We start from the raw sequence: 15,142 nt of genomic DNA, 5'->3' as shown, positions 1-15,142 counted from the left end.
CAGATGATACCTGTTGTTCGAAGATGAACTTGTAATAAATATGCATATTAACCTCATTTATGTGGAATATGTTTTAGAGTATGTTTCCCCCTACTGAATTTGAGTTAATAAAACGTATGTAGTACTTTTTAAAGTGTTACGCTGAAAAAAATACATTTACATATAGAAATAACAAAAAATGCAACATTTTTTGAATTTTTTTGTTAAATCCAATATGGCCGCCACGATCACGTGACCTTCTAGGTGTGTCACATGACTTTTTGTGCATTTTTATGATGCTCTGTCATATTGCAATACTCACTGAAAAAATTGTCCCGAATACTCTTATAATTACAAAGATACAGCTCATGCATGTAAATCAATATTTATAAGGCCATATTTCCATAGAAAACTACGCACAGGAATGCACGTATAAAAATTAATTACGCAGTGAAAGTGTTAAGGTGATCTGTAGGAACCTGTATACCAAATTGCAAAGCTATCAGATGAGTAGTTTTGGAAATACACATTTTTTGACCAAAATGGAAAAAATTGCCCCAAAAATACAAAATTGCAGATTTCATCATAATTTCAATAAATATCATTGAGTTTATCGATGGGAACCTGTATACCAAATTTCAAAGCTATCAGATGAGTAGTTTTGGAAATACACATTTTTTGACCAAAAATGGCAAAAATTACCTCAAAAATGCAAATTTGCATATTTCTGCACAATTTGAACAAATCTGAAATAGATCATCCCTAGAGACATATGTACCAAATATCAAAGCTATCTGACTGGTAGTTTTGAAGAAGGAGATTTTAAAGATTTTTTCAACCAAAAATGACAAAATTGCCTTAAAAATACAAATATGCAAATTTCATCACGATTTGAACAAATCTGACTGAAGTCACCCTAAGTAAACTGTATATCAAATTTCAAAGCAATCGGACAAGTGGTTTCAGAGAAGAAGATTTTTTTACCAAAAACACCAAAAATTACCCCAAAAATACAACATATGCAAATTTCACCACAATTTGTACAAACTCAAGTGAGGTCACCCCAAGTGAACTGCATATAAAATTTCAAAGCAATTGGACTTGCGGTTTTAGAGGAGAAGGCAATTGTTGACGGACGACGACGACGGACGACGACGACGGACGACGACGGAAAATCAACCTATTTGATAAGCTCCGCGTCGCTGACAGCGGAGCTAAAAATGAGCATTTGTTCAATAATTTTATGCTGAACAGAGAAGACAATGAATATTAAAAGTTGTCAATGTAAAGTTTCACCTATAATACTGAGATATAATCATAATTCCAAGCTCTTCTTGATAGATAAATGTCATTTAGTTTTGAGTTTGATCTCTTGAGTCGAACAAGGAATTGTCTAGAATTTAAATAAAAGAAGCCTATTTTGTGATAAATACAATGCTTCCAGAAATCTTGTAAGAGATTGACATAAGTTTTGGGGAGGGGTGCAGTGTACACCATAACTGAGGAGCAATCCTGGACTATTAATTTAGCTTTAGAAGGTATACACTGTTGAGAATAATCTGCAACAATGCAAGATAATTATCAGTGACTCTTACACTTACAGTCTTTTGAGCGATGACAAGTTCTTGAACGTTCCAGGCTTGATAACACTCAGCTGATTATTGTGGAGAAATCTGCATAGGGAACAGAAAGTGTTTTAACTCTTAGAGTGCTGTAATTTTTCCCACCAAAATTTCAGTGCAACATTTCACAAATTTTTATGAATTTTTTGTATTTTTTTTTATAATTTTGGATCAAATGCACATCACATTTCACTGGCTACAATCTTTGATCAAAATTTTGGCAAAAATCTGAAAAAAATTGACTTGGGAATATTTGATAATGGCGACAAAAATTGACTGGCGCTCAAATGGTTAATCATCATTGTTAGGGTCCCAAGCCTACATGGAGCACTTGTGGGTCAAGTTTAGTTATTGTTTTGAAAAAATCTCTGTATTTGCAAAATTTTTACAAACACACTGCCATTCACGTGGGAAATTTTTGTAATTTTTGATGGTTTTTTGGGTTCGTTGATAATATAATGGAAACAAAAGACTCCACGCTGACCATTAACGTTTATTTATGGGCACGGGCGAGAGGAAAGCCAAAATTAATGGGGTCAGCAAGCCTTGCCCATTAATTTTTGGCTTTCCTCTCGCCCTTAACCATAAATAAACGTTAATGGTCAGCGAGTCGCCTGTTATTTCTATAGTAGTTATGCTGCAAGCACTCCAGTTTACTGCTTTGCACTTCTCTTGTCAGCTTTCTGGGGCTGTCAACATTGCTTGCAGCTATTAAAATTAAACTTGACATAATTGTTTCCTCCACTTTCATCATCATCATCATCAACGATCATCATTCTATCAATCCTCGTCTTTCTCAACATTGGCATCACAATTAAAATCAACACAAAAACCTATCATCATCATCATCATCATCATCCTCCTCAACACCATCATCGCCATATTTAAAAGCAACATCATTGTCATTGATATGATGATCACCAGTGTCCAGCATCATCAAAATTATTATTGTCCTCATCGTCTTCGTCATCGATGTCACAATCATGATGATGGCTGGCTATGGTTCCATACTGCAGGGTGATGATTATCATTTGGTCCATGATGTTATAATAATAATGATTCTATATTTTCACACTGTCCATTTTATGTATCCCATAATGCATTTTATAAATTGTGAAACAGTGAATAAAAGCAAGTGCCTTAGAATTTGTCTTATTCAGCATTTTACTTAGGCCAAACACACTTTATGAGATACACCATCACCATCATCATCATCATCATCATCATCATCACAAAGAATAAGCTTGTCATCGTCGTCATCATCATCATCATCATCATCATCATCATCATAACCACCATAAATTAAGAGAGGCAAGTGGGTGAATGCTCTATGCACAATACCTAGATCAAGAGGGAAATGCCATGTGCATGCCAATTAAAAGGTGGAAAAAATTACACTTACAGCCTTTCTAACGATGGAAGGTCGCTAAACGTATCCTCTTCTAGATGTTGTAAATTGTTAACGTAAAGATATAACTGTTCAAGTGAGTGCAGTCCTGCGAATGCTTTCCTTTCTATTTCCTCAATTTCATTTTTGTAAAGGTATCTGCAGACCAAAACAGACAAATGAACAAAAAAGAAAGAAGAAAAAGGAACGCATCTTTAATGATAGATCTCATACTTGCAGTTCATGTGTGCATTGTGAGAGTTACATAGTAAGTGCGGCTGTTGAATAACAACTGAATGTGTAATACCAGTTAGTCTCGGAGCTTGCCGTTGCTTTTGGGCTTTGCAGCCTACAGCTTGCAGCAGGTGAAAATGATTAGTTTCTAGACTGATATAATGCAGGTAAAATTCTAAAAAGCTTGCGAGAAGGAAGAGAGCTCGACAGTAGCCATGAATTTGAAATTGCTGAGGACCATTCCTGTCATGGATTGGACTACCGTTGGATGCAATTCCTTTGTTTCCCAACGAGGTGAGAGTTCACAGTAGCAACACTAAATTCAGTTGAGAGCATGCAGATTTTTCGATAAACTTGACGATCAGGCCATCTGCCGCCAAATCCACACAATTCATTAACTTAAATGCCCAGTCAAAAATGCAAATGCATAGTCAATATTTGGTTGGGGTGGGGGGTGGGGGTTGAAATTTCAAGAATCATGCTTACTGTTTGTGATCATTTTGATTCTGAGGAATAAAATTTTCAAACCTGTCATGGGCATAAAGGGGACAGACATCAAAATTCCACTTTGTACTCTACAAAGATAACGTATACTTACAAGTATTTTAGGTTTGTCAGGCCCTCAAAGGCTCTATTGCCGATGACCTTTACTAGATTGTTGTTTAGTAGTAAGGTATTAAGATCTGGTAAATATGAAAATGATCTTGGCCTGATTTGTTGAATGTCGTTGAAGCGTAGATCTCTGTAAAACAAAACAAGAGACAAAATGATTAGATTTGAAGCGTGAATTAATAATGTTGTGTAGTGTAGGGGGAGAGCAAAAGGCGTGGAGAGAAAACAGAGACAGACAGACAGACAGACAGACAGACAGACAGACAGACAGGCAGACGGACAGAGACAGAGAAACAGGGCACATGCATAGAAGCCTCTTGGAAAGGGAATGTGAGAGAGAGATGGCTGTACATGTACGGTTTGATAGCATTTTTCTTTATTTTTGTTCCAGACAGAATGTTTTGCTTTTTTCCACTGCAAAGCATGTTGAAATACAGGATTCAGCCTTACAATTGCAATGAATCGTATATACTACCGGTACATGATGATATTGTTGACAAAATTCAAGTCAATACTAAATCAATGTGAACAACAACAGTTCACGCTATTATTCACAGCACACTGTCCTTACAAGTTGAACCACAGGGTACAGGGGAAAGTCCCCTGGGGTGGGGAGGAAGGTGTCTTTTGTGCACAAAAGACACCTTGTTGAACACTCTGTATTTGACATGGAACTAGACTGGAACAAGATTTTACAAATGGTAAGACAGAAAGTATACACCAAGAATTGTACATGCAGTTTAATTGCAGTTTTAGGGTCTTTGGGTGTTTGCCCTTTTGCTTTGGGCGATGACTTGGGAAGGCACTGCATTCCATTGAGTAACGCTGGACTCTGTGACTGAAAGTGGTCTACTGAAATGCCGACAATTTTAAAAACACGCTTTCTACATGTACATCAACAAGTCTTGTTCCTCTCTGGATTCTGAGAAGTCTGCCAGTAGTTTGCGAATAACTAACATGTGTGTGAGATGTGAGTGTTACTCAACCAGTTGTAAACCAGGGATTGTAGTATTGACAAGCAATGTTTCATTTTCAACAAAAGTGGATACTATACATGTAGGTACAAATATCCACATGGTATTTTGCTATACCTTCAAAATGCAAATTTTTTTATGTCAGTGGATGGCCATGTCAGTGATGTTACTTGCTGCAGTTGGCCATGGCAGAGTCTGTGTAAAAGGATGGTATACCGGGTACATGAACACATCAAGTCTACTGATTTGTACTGCAAGCTTGTACACAACCCCTTATTTTGGCTGAAAAAGAGATGGGCTGTCCAAAATTTTTGTCAACAGTAAACTGAGTAACACCCTCTTCATCGAGATCAAACTTGATTATCAGTAGAAATCACTACTCTGGCTTCTCTCATTGGTTACGGCATATGCTATGATTCCATGTAGGTGCAATAGAAGTGATGCAGTGTATCCCTTTTCCTGCCAAGTTCATATTTCACCACCAGGTCAAGATGGTTAAAATTAATGAAACACAACATATTCCATATGGTGTATTTTAACATAATACTGTACATTTGAAAGCTGTTGAAAACATAAATACTGTAAACTTGATTTTTTTTTTGGACTATAAAGATGCTAAAACAGACCAAGCCAAGTGGGTGAAAGTACGTCATGTTTTGGCTCAATACCGCTTCTAATGGAGAAGTGATACTGTCTGGCAAGAAAAGGGGTACATGTATATGGGGGGTCTCTCTGGCCAGTCTGCTGGACTGTGCTCCGCTTGGGCCATCCATAACATGTACCCCAGTCAAGAAGGCGGTCACCACCGGCCTGGTGGAACCACTTTCACAAGTCCTACATCACAAAATCACTGATGCCCTGAGATAGAACAATTGTTTGTGAACTAAATTGTCACATGCGCACCTGATGACTGATGCTGTTTAAGTTTACAAGTAAGCTTGGAAAAATAGCCTCTAGACTTTCCTGTTTATACAATGTCAATTGTGCTTAAAGAACACATCTGAAAAACACACAGTATTACAAACCAATGCCATAACAATGAACTTCCTGTTTGATTCAAAAAGCCAATTACACTAACACTTGAAGGCAATCATTTGCTGGTAGTGAAATCTCATTCACAACTTTGCTACAGGAATTTTATTGATTGTTGTTATATTTGTGGAAATCAAATCGGTTAAATATAGACTGGTTGCTGGTTTATTCAAAGCAAACCAGCAGACAGTGGAGCGGGCTTTCGCTTCACTGTCTATGCTCCCAGGCATCAGTAGTCAAAACATCTTTAAGTTACTAACAACATTGTTACTGTATCACTTATCTTAACCCTTTCACAGGCAATGGTTTGGCCCGAACTTATTGTTATTGATGATGAGTATGGACCTGTTTACAGTAAAACGGGGTGGACATTTTGATGAGCTACACACTAATCTGGTGTCTGGTTTTTGTTTTCCAGGCTGTGCAAACCAAAAACCATTTCAAAAGCCTGAAACCTACAACTATAGTCTCTCTGGATCAGTGTACAAGACTTCACCGCTGTCAAACTTGTGTCTTTGCTGCCCTAATAAGTTTCACTGATGGCAAGATAGCCAGCTTTCTCTCAGTTGCCAGAAATCTAAGCATATATGACAGCCATGGTTATGGAACTGTAGCACATGAACATACAGCGGTTGCAGCCAAATAACATACGGAATCAAATGTTACGCAAACGCCTCCAGCAATGCTCCGCTTTTCAATGAAATGATATGTTTATCAGAATCGTGATTGGCTTATTATGCCCTGAGACCTTTCAATTCTCCAATTGACTTATCTGTCAGTTTGGCTCCAGGAAGGTGAAGGGTCAACCTGAGGTCAAAACTCATGGGATCTACAGAAGGAATAAACACTGTAAGCTGAAGTTCCGTACACTTGTCTTGAGATGCGTTTTTGGAATTAAAACATTTGTCAATAGAAATCATTTTAATATTGACTAGAGATACACAGTGTTACTAGTCTTAGATTACAGTATACCCTACACAACTGTGCATAACTTCAATTGAGATTTGTATATTTTTAAGGACATTTCTTTTCCAACCACCCTGTGAGGCATAAAATTTCACTATAATACATTATTTGGCTTTCTCTTTCCCCCCCCCCCCCTATTTTCTTGGGGATGAGGGCTGTAAATTGGTGGATATATTGTTCCAAGGGTTCAACGCTCTTTTTGACTTCATCATACCACCAATACATGTACAGTTTTTGAGTTCAAAATGAGGGCTACATACTCAATACTGCAGTATTAGAAGACTAGTATTATTCAAATGGACGGTAACGGGTTGATGAACATCAATGCTGCTTCACTTCAGAGAGACTGTTTCAAACATTCAAACATTATTTGAATATATTAATTTCAATAAAACTTTGGAAAGATTTTACAATTACAGATATGGTGCATTTTCACATATCGGTACCAGTCACTCAATCTTACTTCAGCTGAAAAAGCATTCCAAGTTGGTCAGCTTGCAAGAATATTTGTATAACTAAATGATTTAGCATGCGTGGGCAAGCCACTTATTTTTAAGAAAACCACATGGAGATATTTTCGGCTTCAGACTCGCATAAATTCACTTCTAGATTCATCACACTCTGGCGCAAGTTGGCAATGCGGTACTGATGTATGTGTGTGCACCTGTCATAATATTTTGTAACATGCCACAATTTGTCACAGGAAGAAGCCCTCAAGGAGATGCTATACATGTGTACATTATTTCACAGCGTCCATTGATCTTAGGACAACCATATGTATCGGCCAGCTATCTTGTCACTGCACTACTTGGTATACAGTTTTACCAAAAAAACTGGTTAAATCTCAGGATCAAGGTTTCTCAGTGATGTATCAAGCACATAATTTTCTGCACACACATGACTTCACGGGGAAGATACATTATCAACCGTTTGATATTATTGACGTAGTTTATGTGCGACTTTGCACAAAAGTTACACTGTAGTGTACTGTTGATTTGTTCATCTACCACTACAAGGCACTATACCAGAACTCCCCATCACTTCACCAAGTTATGGGTAGTGGGTACCTGACTCTCTAATTGGGTTTTCCCCAAGTTTCATGACAAACTGACTGAATAAACAAATATTAATAAATAAATAAATAAATAAATCATAAATAAACAAATAATTAAATAAATAAATAAATAAATTTTAGTGATCAGAAGAAATTTCTACCACGGCTTCAGAAAATACACCAAGTCACTGAAAATATGATTTTTATAACCAAAATTCACCTGTGAACAGCGAAGACACTAAACTGCAGAGTCATTCACCAAATTGGCACTCATCTCACGGATGTCATCCCCAGGAACCATTGATCACAAGCGTCATGATTTACAATAGCTCTTTGTCAATGTCTGACACTGTGAAACAAACTCAACAATGTGTATAATTTTCATGTCAACACGTCAGTTACAAGTTGTAGCAACATTCCAACCCCCCACCCCGGTACACCCCCCCCCCACCTCTCCCACCCCATCTCCCCCACAAGGAAAACCATCAAGTACTGAGACACTGAGGACCTTTTGCACTGCCAGCTATCACTTCTTACTATTATAAAGGTTCTGCACAAATGGATTTTGAGGGGTGGGCATACCCCTTGTTTTTTCAAACAATCTCTTCACATTTACCATATCAAAGAAAACATGTTTACAACAAAGGAACATGCAAATCACCCATTGTTATGTAAATGACCTAAACTGCTATCCCTTTATTTTTCCATGCTGTGGACAACAATTTTTCTTTCTACGATGAAGGGAAAAAACTTTCATTTATACAAGTAAGTGATAATGCATACACCACTTCACGCTTGCAACTTCGCTAGCCTAGAGTGGTTCCTTGGGTAGGGACCCAGAGACGCCGACCTAACCAAGCCGGGCGGACTGGAGGATGCACTGTTTGATAAATTTAAAAAGGTTTTTACCGTGATAAATGAGTTCGGAACATTTGTCAGCGGAGAGGTCAGCTGAAGACTAACCTCCAAAGAGGACTGCGTGTAATGGGGCACTTTTATGAGCTATCTTCTACAGCTTGCATCTGGCATTTAAAGGAGACGGCCGGCACTTGATTTATTCGTTCTTCACCGGTGACCATAAGTTGTGAAGTTCCGAGGGAACAGAGCCGGCCCTGAAGTGGACAAGGCCTCTTTATCCACTCATCCGATGGCCATAATGTAAATCATGCTTGAAAAGCTGTTTGCAAATTAATGGCTTTGGGATGAGGGTGATGAACTGCAGCTGAAATACTGCATGTGTACACAATGGCCACTTTGTGGTGGTTGCAGAAAGAGTTTGCCAGACTGGCAAAATATACATTACTGCTTTTGTCCCAGCTCATTTGTCTTTATGACTCAGCACGAAGTTTGGTGGTACCGACAAGTATATGTATTTGTATTCTGTTGCTGTCTTTCAAACCAAGATAGCATGGCTATTGATTACCTACAGCCCTTGACACGTGTTTAAGGTAGAATGCACCTCGACCATTCTCTTTCAAAATGAAGAACAAATATTGGGGGTCACCATGCAAAATTTGGTACAAGAGAAACAAATTACCCAAGATTTACTGGTATTTGAAATTTAAAATGGCCGCCATCCCTGTGTTGACTCTATGGAGAAAAATAACATTTTCGATTTTTGAAAACTAAGACAGTAGAATGTTTTCTTACACCAAGAGCTTTAAAATGAGCCCCCACAAGTGGTAGATCAAAAAAAGAATTGTAAAAGTTTGGGAGTCGAAATATCTGTTCCCGAGATGCGTTCGACAGTTTCATAAAGCTTCTGTATACAATCAATGGTGTAGTATTCATGTACACTATCCACTATTGTGACTTGCCTATTACTGGGGGGGGGGGGGGGTGGGGGGGGGGGTCGCTGACAACAATAATAGCAGGGTTTCATGTTTTAAAATTTCATACTCACTCAAACCTGACAGCTATGACAATCTGATGTTAAATTTTGGCACTAACTTTTCAGAGTTTTTCACAAGTATCCGGCCAGTCAGACCCTACATCTGTCTGTTATCTTTATATTTTTAATCATGGTAAAGCGAAATACTTTTTAAGAAAGTTGTAATCAAGATGTAGAGTTGTAATGTATGTAAAAAAAATCCAGAATCATTTTAATTTTTGGATAAACTGGGTGCGTGTGCCTTGCCTTGCAATTGAAGCCATGCAATACTATATAGGAAGAATTAAAATGGCAGTGGTATTCTATCACCATTCACCAACAACAGTATCTTTCTACACACACACTCAGTTTGTATCAATATTCAGACAGATTGCAGGTACCCTGTACAAACTTTGAAACATTTATTGAACCGGCGTGCCTGAGGGCATTTACAGAAAAGACAAAACTGTGATATGCATTACATGCTATGATGTGTATCATAGACACATCACCAAAATGCATGCCAGTAAAATATCATAGTCTTCCAGGGCAAGACTATCAGCTGGACAAAATTGTGACATCACATGAAAATTTACTTGAGCGAGGGTCATGGACCTGGGATCAAAAGGGACAGACATTTGGACTCTCAAATTTCTTCAATTCTTTTCTACTATACCACTTGTGGGGGCTCATTTTAAAGCTCTTGGAGAAAGAAAACTTTTCACCGTCCTAGTTTTTCAACCATCCCAAATTAAATTTTCTCCCATAGAGTTAACACAGGGATTGCGGCCATTTTGAATTTCAAATATCGCAAAATGTTGGGTAGGGATAGTTTCCCTAGTTTCAAACTTGGCACGGTAACTCCTGATTTTTATTCTGGATTTGGTCAGAGAAAGGTTGAAGGTTTCACTGAGGAAAGCTTGAACAAACGTTTAAGTCTCTCACTTCTGAGGCACACATACTACCTTAATACCACAAGTGGCATTGTGAGTGTCACCATTGCTCTGTATCCAAGCCTCCAAGTAGTTGTTGTTGACACTTTTACGCAAACAGAACTGTCTTGATCTATTAGTGTCCTAGAATGCCAGAAGGTGTTTACCTTGGCAAGGCAATGTCAACAGGAAAATTAGTGGACTGGGAGCAAGTGCTAGGATTTGCCCCCGTCGGGCCAAGTACCGGTATTGTGACCCCTGCTGCAGCTGTAAATGTTGCCAGCTTGTGACATTCACTGCTAAAGCATCAATTGTTATCCTAAACTTCTGTAAAAGCAAATACATTTGTGAAACAATTACAATCGTAATTTCAGGTACATTTTTTGTATTTTTTGTTCTGTCTCTATGTGCTAAAGTTTCTAATTCTACTTTTAGATCAAGTTGAAATGCCTAGCACTCAATTTTTCTTCGACACAGCCTGTACACATCTAACTCCCATCGCTGTTGTTGAAAACCAACCTTCAGTCTGGAACCAACAGTAGTTTGTCGTCGCATGATGTGCATATCATACACAACACAATTGCCTTGTTAGTAAGGCTACATGTACAATGCCTTTGTACATCAACATACATGTATAATAAGAGAGAGAAGTGCATGAAAAATGTTGTTTGACACAAGAGAAAAAATAACAGAATCATCAAAAGTTATTGTCTCTTTAAAAGTTGTACTTGTATTATTGCACAAAGGACACTCTGATGGATTTGTCAGTCTGACTGACACATGGACAGACATGACGTGTCTGTTCTCACCATATTGATAATAACAGGGAAAAAGCTGCACTAGATTCACTGTCATTGCATGTAACATGGTACATTTGTATACCGTAGTATGTATGAACATATTTTCCAATTCCAGGCATATTTTCAAGTATTCTGTTTACAATGTACAACTTCAAGGACCAGTAGCTGTAACCTTTTGATGATTTTGAACTACTTCAGTTTTCTTTAACTTCAGAACTTGAGGAAGTCTAGCACCTCTTCTCCACTTCAGTGCATACTAACCCCCCCCCCCCTTCCTGCCGAAGCCTAGGGGGGCAGCAAAGCATACAATGAACCCAAGGGGAGGCTCTACACTAGCTTTGAAGATAAGTCACATGGGGCAGACAGACACTTCCATGTATAGGCAGTAAATGCTGCAAAGCACGTTGATCATCAACTCCTTTTCCAAACTGCACACTTTCAGCGTAAATTCCGGCTACAAATGAGCTTCTAATGGCTGTTAAGTCCACGGCATCTGTACTCCATGGGTACATGATAGCCATGTTGTTCTGATCAAGTGAAGGGAGTTACTGGCTAGTTGATACGAACTGATGTCTCTGAGTGCTTTTTTATAGCTTGCTTGTTATCCTTTGCATCAATCAAGTGACTGTTCTCCTTGGTCACTTAGAGTACAAAGAACTCGCCGTATTGTAGACACGGTATCTGTGCACCAGCTTGATTGCAGATGGCTTCTGCATGTACCCTGGTATGTTCATCTATTGAAACTGATAACAAGTATACCCTTGGTCAGTGTATTGGAATGTCTGCTGGTAATGACATTGACTTCCGCTAGCCGATGTAGTCTCTTTTCGAAAGATTGATTCGGACTTTTGTACATTTCTAACAACTTGTAATTTGCTATTATCATACTGCATTTTACAAATTTCCCAAGGAGGAACATGTGTACTGACGGTAGAATACAAATTATGTTATCATTGTTCAAGAGAAAATGGAATACACTACATGTACAATGTATATGATGAATGTCCAACCAAAAATAATCAGCTGGCTACTTAGGCCCTGGAAGCGTGGATTTCCTAGACTTATGAAATCAGCAGACAGTTTTTAGGCTAATGAGTTCATGCAAGGACATTCGATACAGCTCCCTCCATGCTTTCAATAATGTGCTGGAATGATTCAATTTGCCAGTCTTGGCTCATAGAAAATCCAAGCAACGATATGTACTACAAGTGAGCTCATATTTACAACATGGGTCTTGAACTCTTGTCGGAAAGTAAGAAAAATCCATGTCGGTGCATAAACTCACTACCCTAGAAAAGACTGCATGTGTCCGACACCGTGTTGACACAGGATACTGACATATTTTTTGTACTCAGACTTCTTTTGCACACATTTACAATTAAGTGTTCCCAAATGCACAGACTTTCTCTATAATTCCACCAGTAGCCCTGCACAGTGCGTACGTGCCACCCACGGTGGACGGAAACCAAGTTCTAAATAGAGCGCTCTGATTTCCTTTGTTTCAGATTTCCTTCTGTAATTTCAGGAGAATGTATGAGCCGCCTTGATACACTTTACTGTTCACTAATTTCGCCCGCAGTTTGTTTCTTTAGTGCCGGTTGCATGGAGCTGCAGGGTAGGATATTTCATCAGGCAGGCAAGACACATCACTACTTTACATGTAATGGCTCTGCAGTGTCTGTTTCACAGGAGGATTAGAGTGTACCATAGCGGTTTTCGATTACATTGTACCGCATACTGATCATCATACCGTGTTTCCACTTTTTAGTCTTTTACCTTTATTTCTATATGCACAGAGAAATGTCCTGAAACTAGGTGTGTGGAAAAACACGAAAAGACCTCATCTTTTGATCGCTTTTACATAAACATACAGAACAAAATGACCATTCTTATTTTTTAAAGAACTGACAACTGTGAAGCACGTACAGACAGGCAAGATCTAGTGAAAGTCATTTGTATTTGTAAATGATAATGACTTGTGTTTTGATTGTATGCAAATTAAAACTGAAAATATTTCTGATCCTCACATCAGTTACATGTACTGTCAGTAAACCAATGTGAACCTACAGCGCCCTCTACAGTTGAAAATGCTGGGAAGACCACGATGTATGGAAGAAATAATAATGTGTATTGTAAGCTTCACTGTCTCTCACTGTACTATTGAAATTCTTTGTGTGAAAAGAAATTCATAAAAGCCTGGCCACGCTTTCATCAAGCAAACTTCTCCTTCCATGTCAAGCCTTGCAAGTTGTGGAAAATCACCAACCATTTTTACAGAACTATACCACACTGTTTGAAGACTGTTGTTTCCAGGGACATTTTGCAACGAGCAAAACTTTTCTCTAACACTGTTTTGTCCGACTCCATCCATCCATCCACATTTCATCAAATATTTTCAGTGTGTTAGACGCACATTGTGGTACACAGCAATGATCCCACAGTCAATCTAGAGTTTGATTACTCAAATAAACTCTACACGCTGTCCTGAAGCCAGCTTGAGGTTTGAGAGTCGGGTGTAAACACAGAGATTGGTTTTCTGCCACAGTAAAAACAATCAGGCTTGACAGAAATACACAAAATGACCTTCATCTGGTTTTGGAGTAATCCGAGCCACTGATTTTTAAACAATGTAAGGTTTGGTAAATGACCCATCAAGTAATTATTTGAATGAGTTACTTTCATTGATTATTTGACAAACACTACTCAAAATATTTGACAAAGATGTCACCAGCATCTGACCTTCAGAAAACTATATCTGAAATCAGTACTACTTTGTGGTTGACTTCAGCCAATGAAAATTTAAATACAAGTTGTCCACAAAAAGCCTTGATGAATAAAGAGATAATGCAAGTGACAAAAATTATGTCAGCACTTTCTCAGTAATTGTTTTATAACTATAAGAACATTGAATTTTTATTGAAAATTAAGAGCTCCAAAAATGAAATTTTGAAAGGCCCATAAATAAAATACATTTGACAATGCCTGTCAATAATTTCAGAGGTAGAGTACGCCATTTCGAAAGTTACAGTACTGCCCTGTGCCTATATCTTCACCCTTTGAGCGCCAAAGTCAACTTTTGTTGCCCTTATAAAGTATACCTAAGTCAATTTTTGTCAGATTTTTGCAAAAATTTTGATAAAAAACTGTGACCAATGAAATGTTGTATTCCTTTGGTCCAAAATTATCTAAAAAATTTACAGAAAAGTTCATAAAAATTGGTAAAATGTTGCACTAAAATTTTGGTGGAAATAGCACTCAAAGGGTTAACACATGTACATACAGTATGTGGGCATCTTGTCGTACAATACAAGAACCTGATTTTTCTCAGAACCTGATTTTTCTCAGAGCTTTACACTGTGCCGTTGTGATCTTTAAACCTGGTACAATTTCTCATGAAAATCCATGTCTATGAGTGTATGCAGTGTTAACGATTTACTGTCAAGGCTCGCATCTTTTAGCAGTGAAAGTCAGTTTGAGATGACATAAATGATTGTCTTTCAAATGCAGGGGTGCAAGTGGTCGGTATTAAATTGTCACTTTTCTTCCAAATATACTGTTAAATATATTACATGCACATGTACACGTAATGTAACAGATGCAAGCCTTATTTATTGGACAGAAAGTGGGACAGTTTTGAATGCAAGTGTTGCAAATAGTTTCACCTCTTGTTGTCAGGGTGC

General features: G+C 38.1%; 1 protein-coding gene across 1 annotated transcript in view; it reads right to left on the bottom strand.

The window, feature by feature from the left end:
• Window positions 1-15,142, bottom strand: part of LOC139128800 (peroxidasin homolog) — a 98,712-nt gene that overhangs the window by 33,367 nt on the left and 50,203 nt on the right. Inside the window, 3 exon segments of the mRNA XM_070694509.1 lie at window positions 1,581-1,652; window positions 3,004-3,147; window positions 3,821-3,964. Coding sequence (XP_070550610.1) covers window positions 1,581-1,652; window positions 3,004-3,147; window positions 3,821-3,964 — 360 coding nt within the window.

This window comes from Ptychodera flava, unplaced genomic scaffold (assembly GCF_041260155.1).
Source record: "Ptychodera flava strain L36383 unplaced genomic scaffold, AS_Pfla_20210202 Scaffold_71__1_contigs__length_606264_pilon, whole genome shotgun sequence".
NCBI lineage: Eukaryota > Metazoa > Hemichordata > Enteropneusta > Ptychoderidae > Ptychodera > Ptychodera flava.
This window is presented reverse-complemented; position numbering and strand designations above follow the sequence as displayed.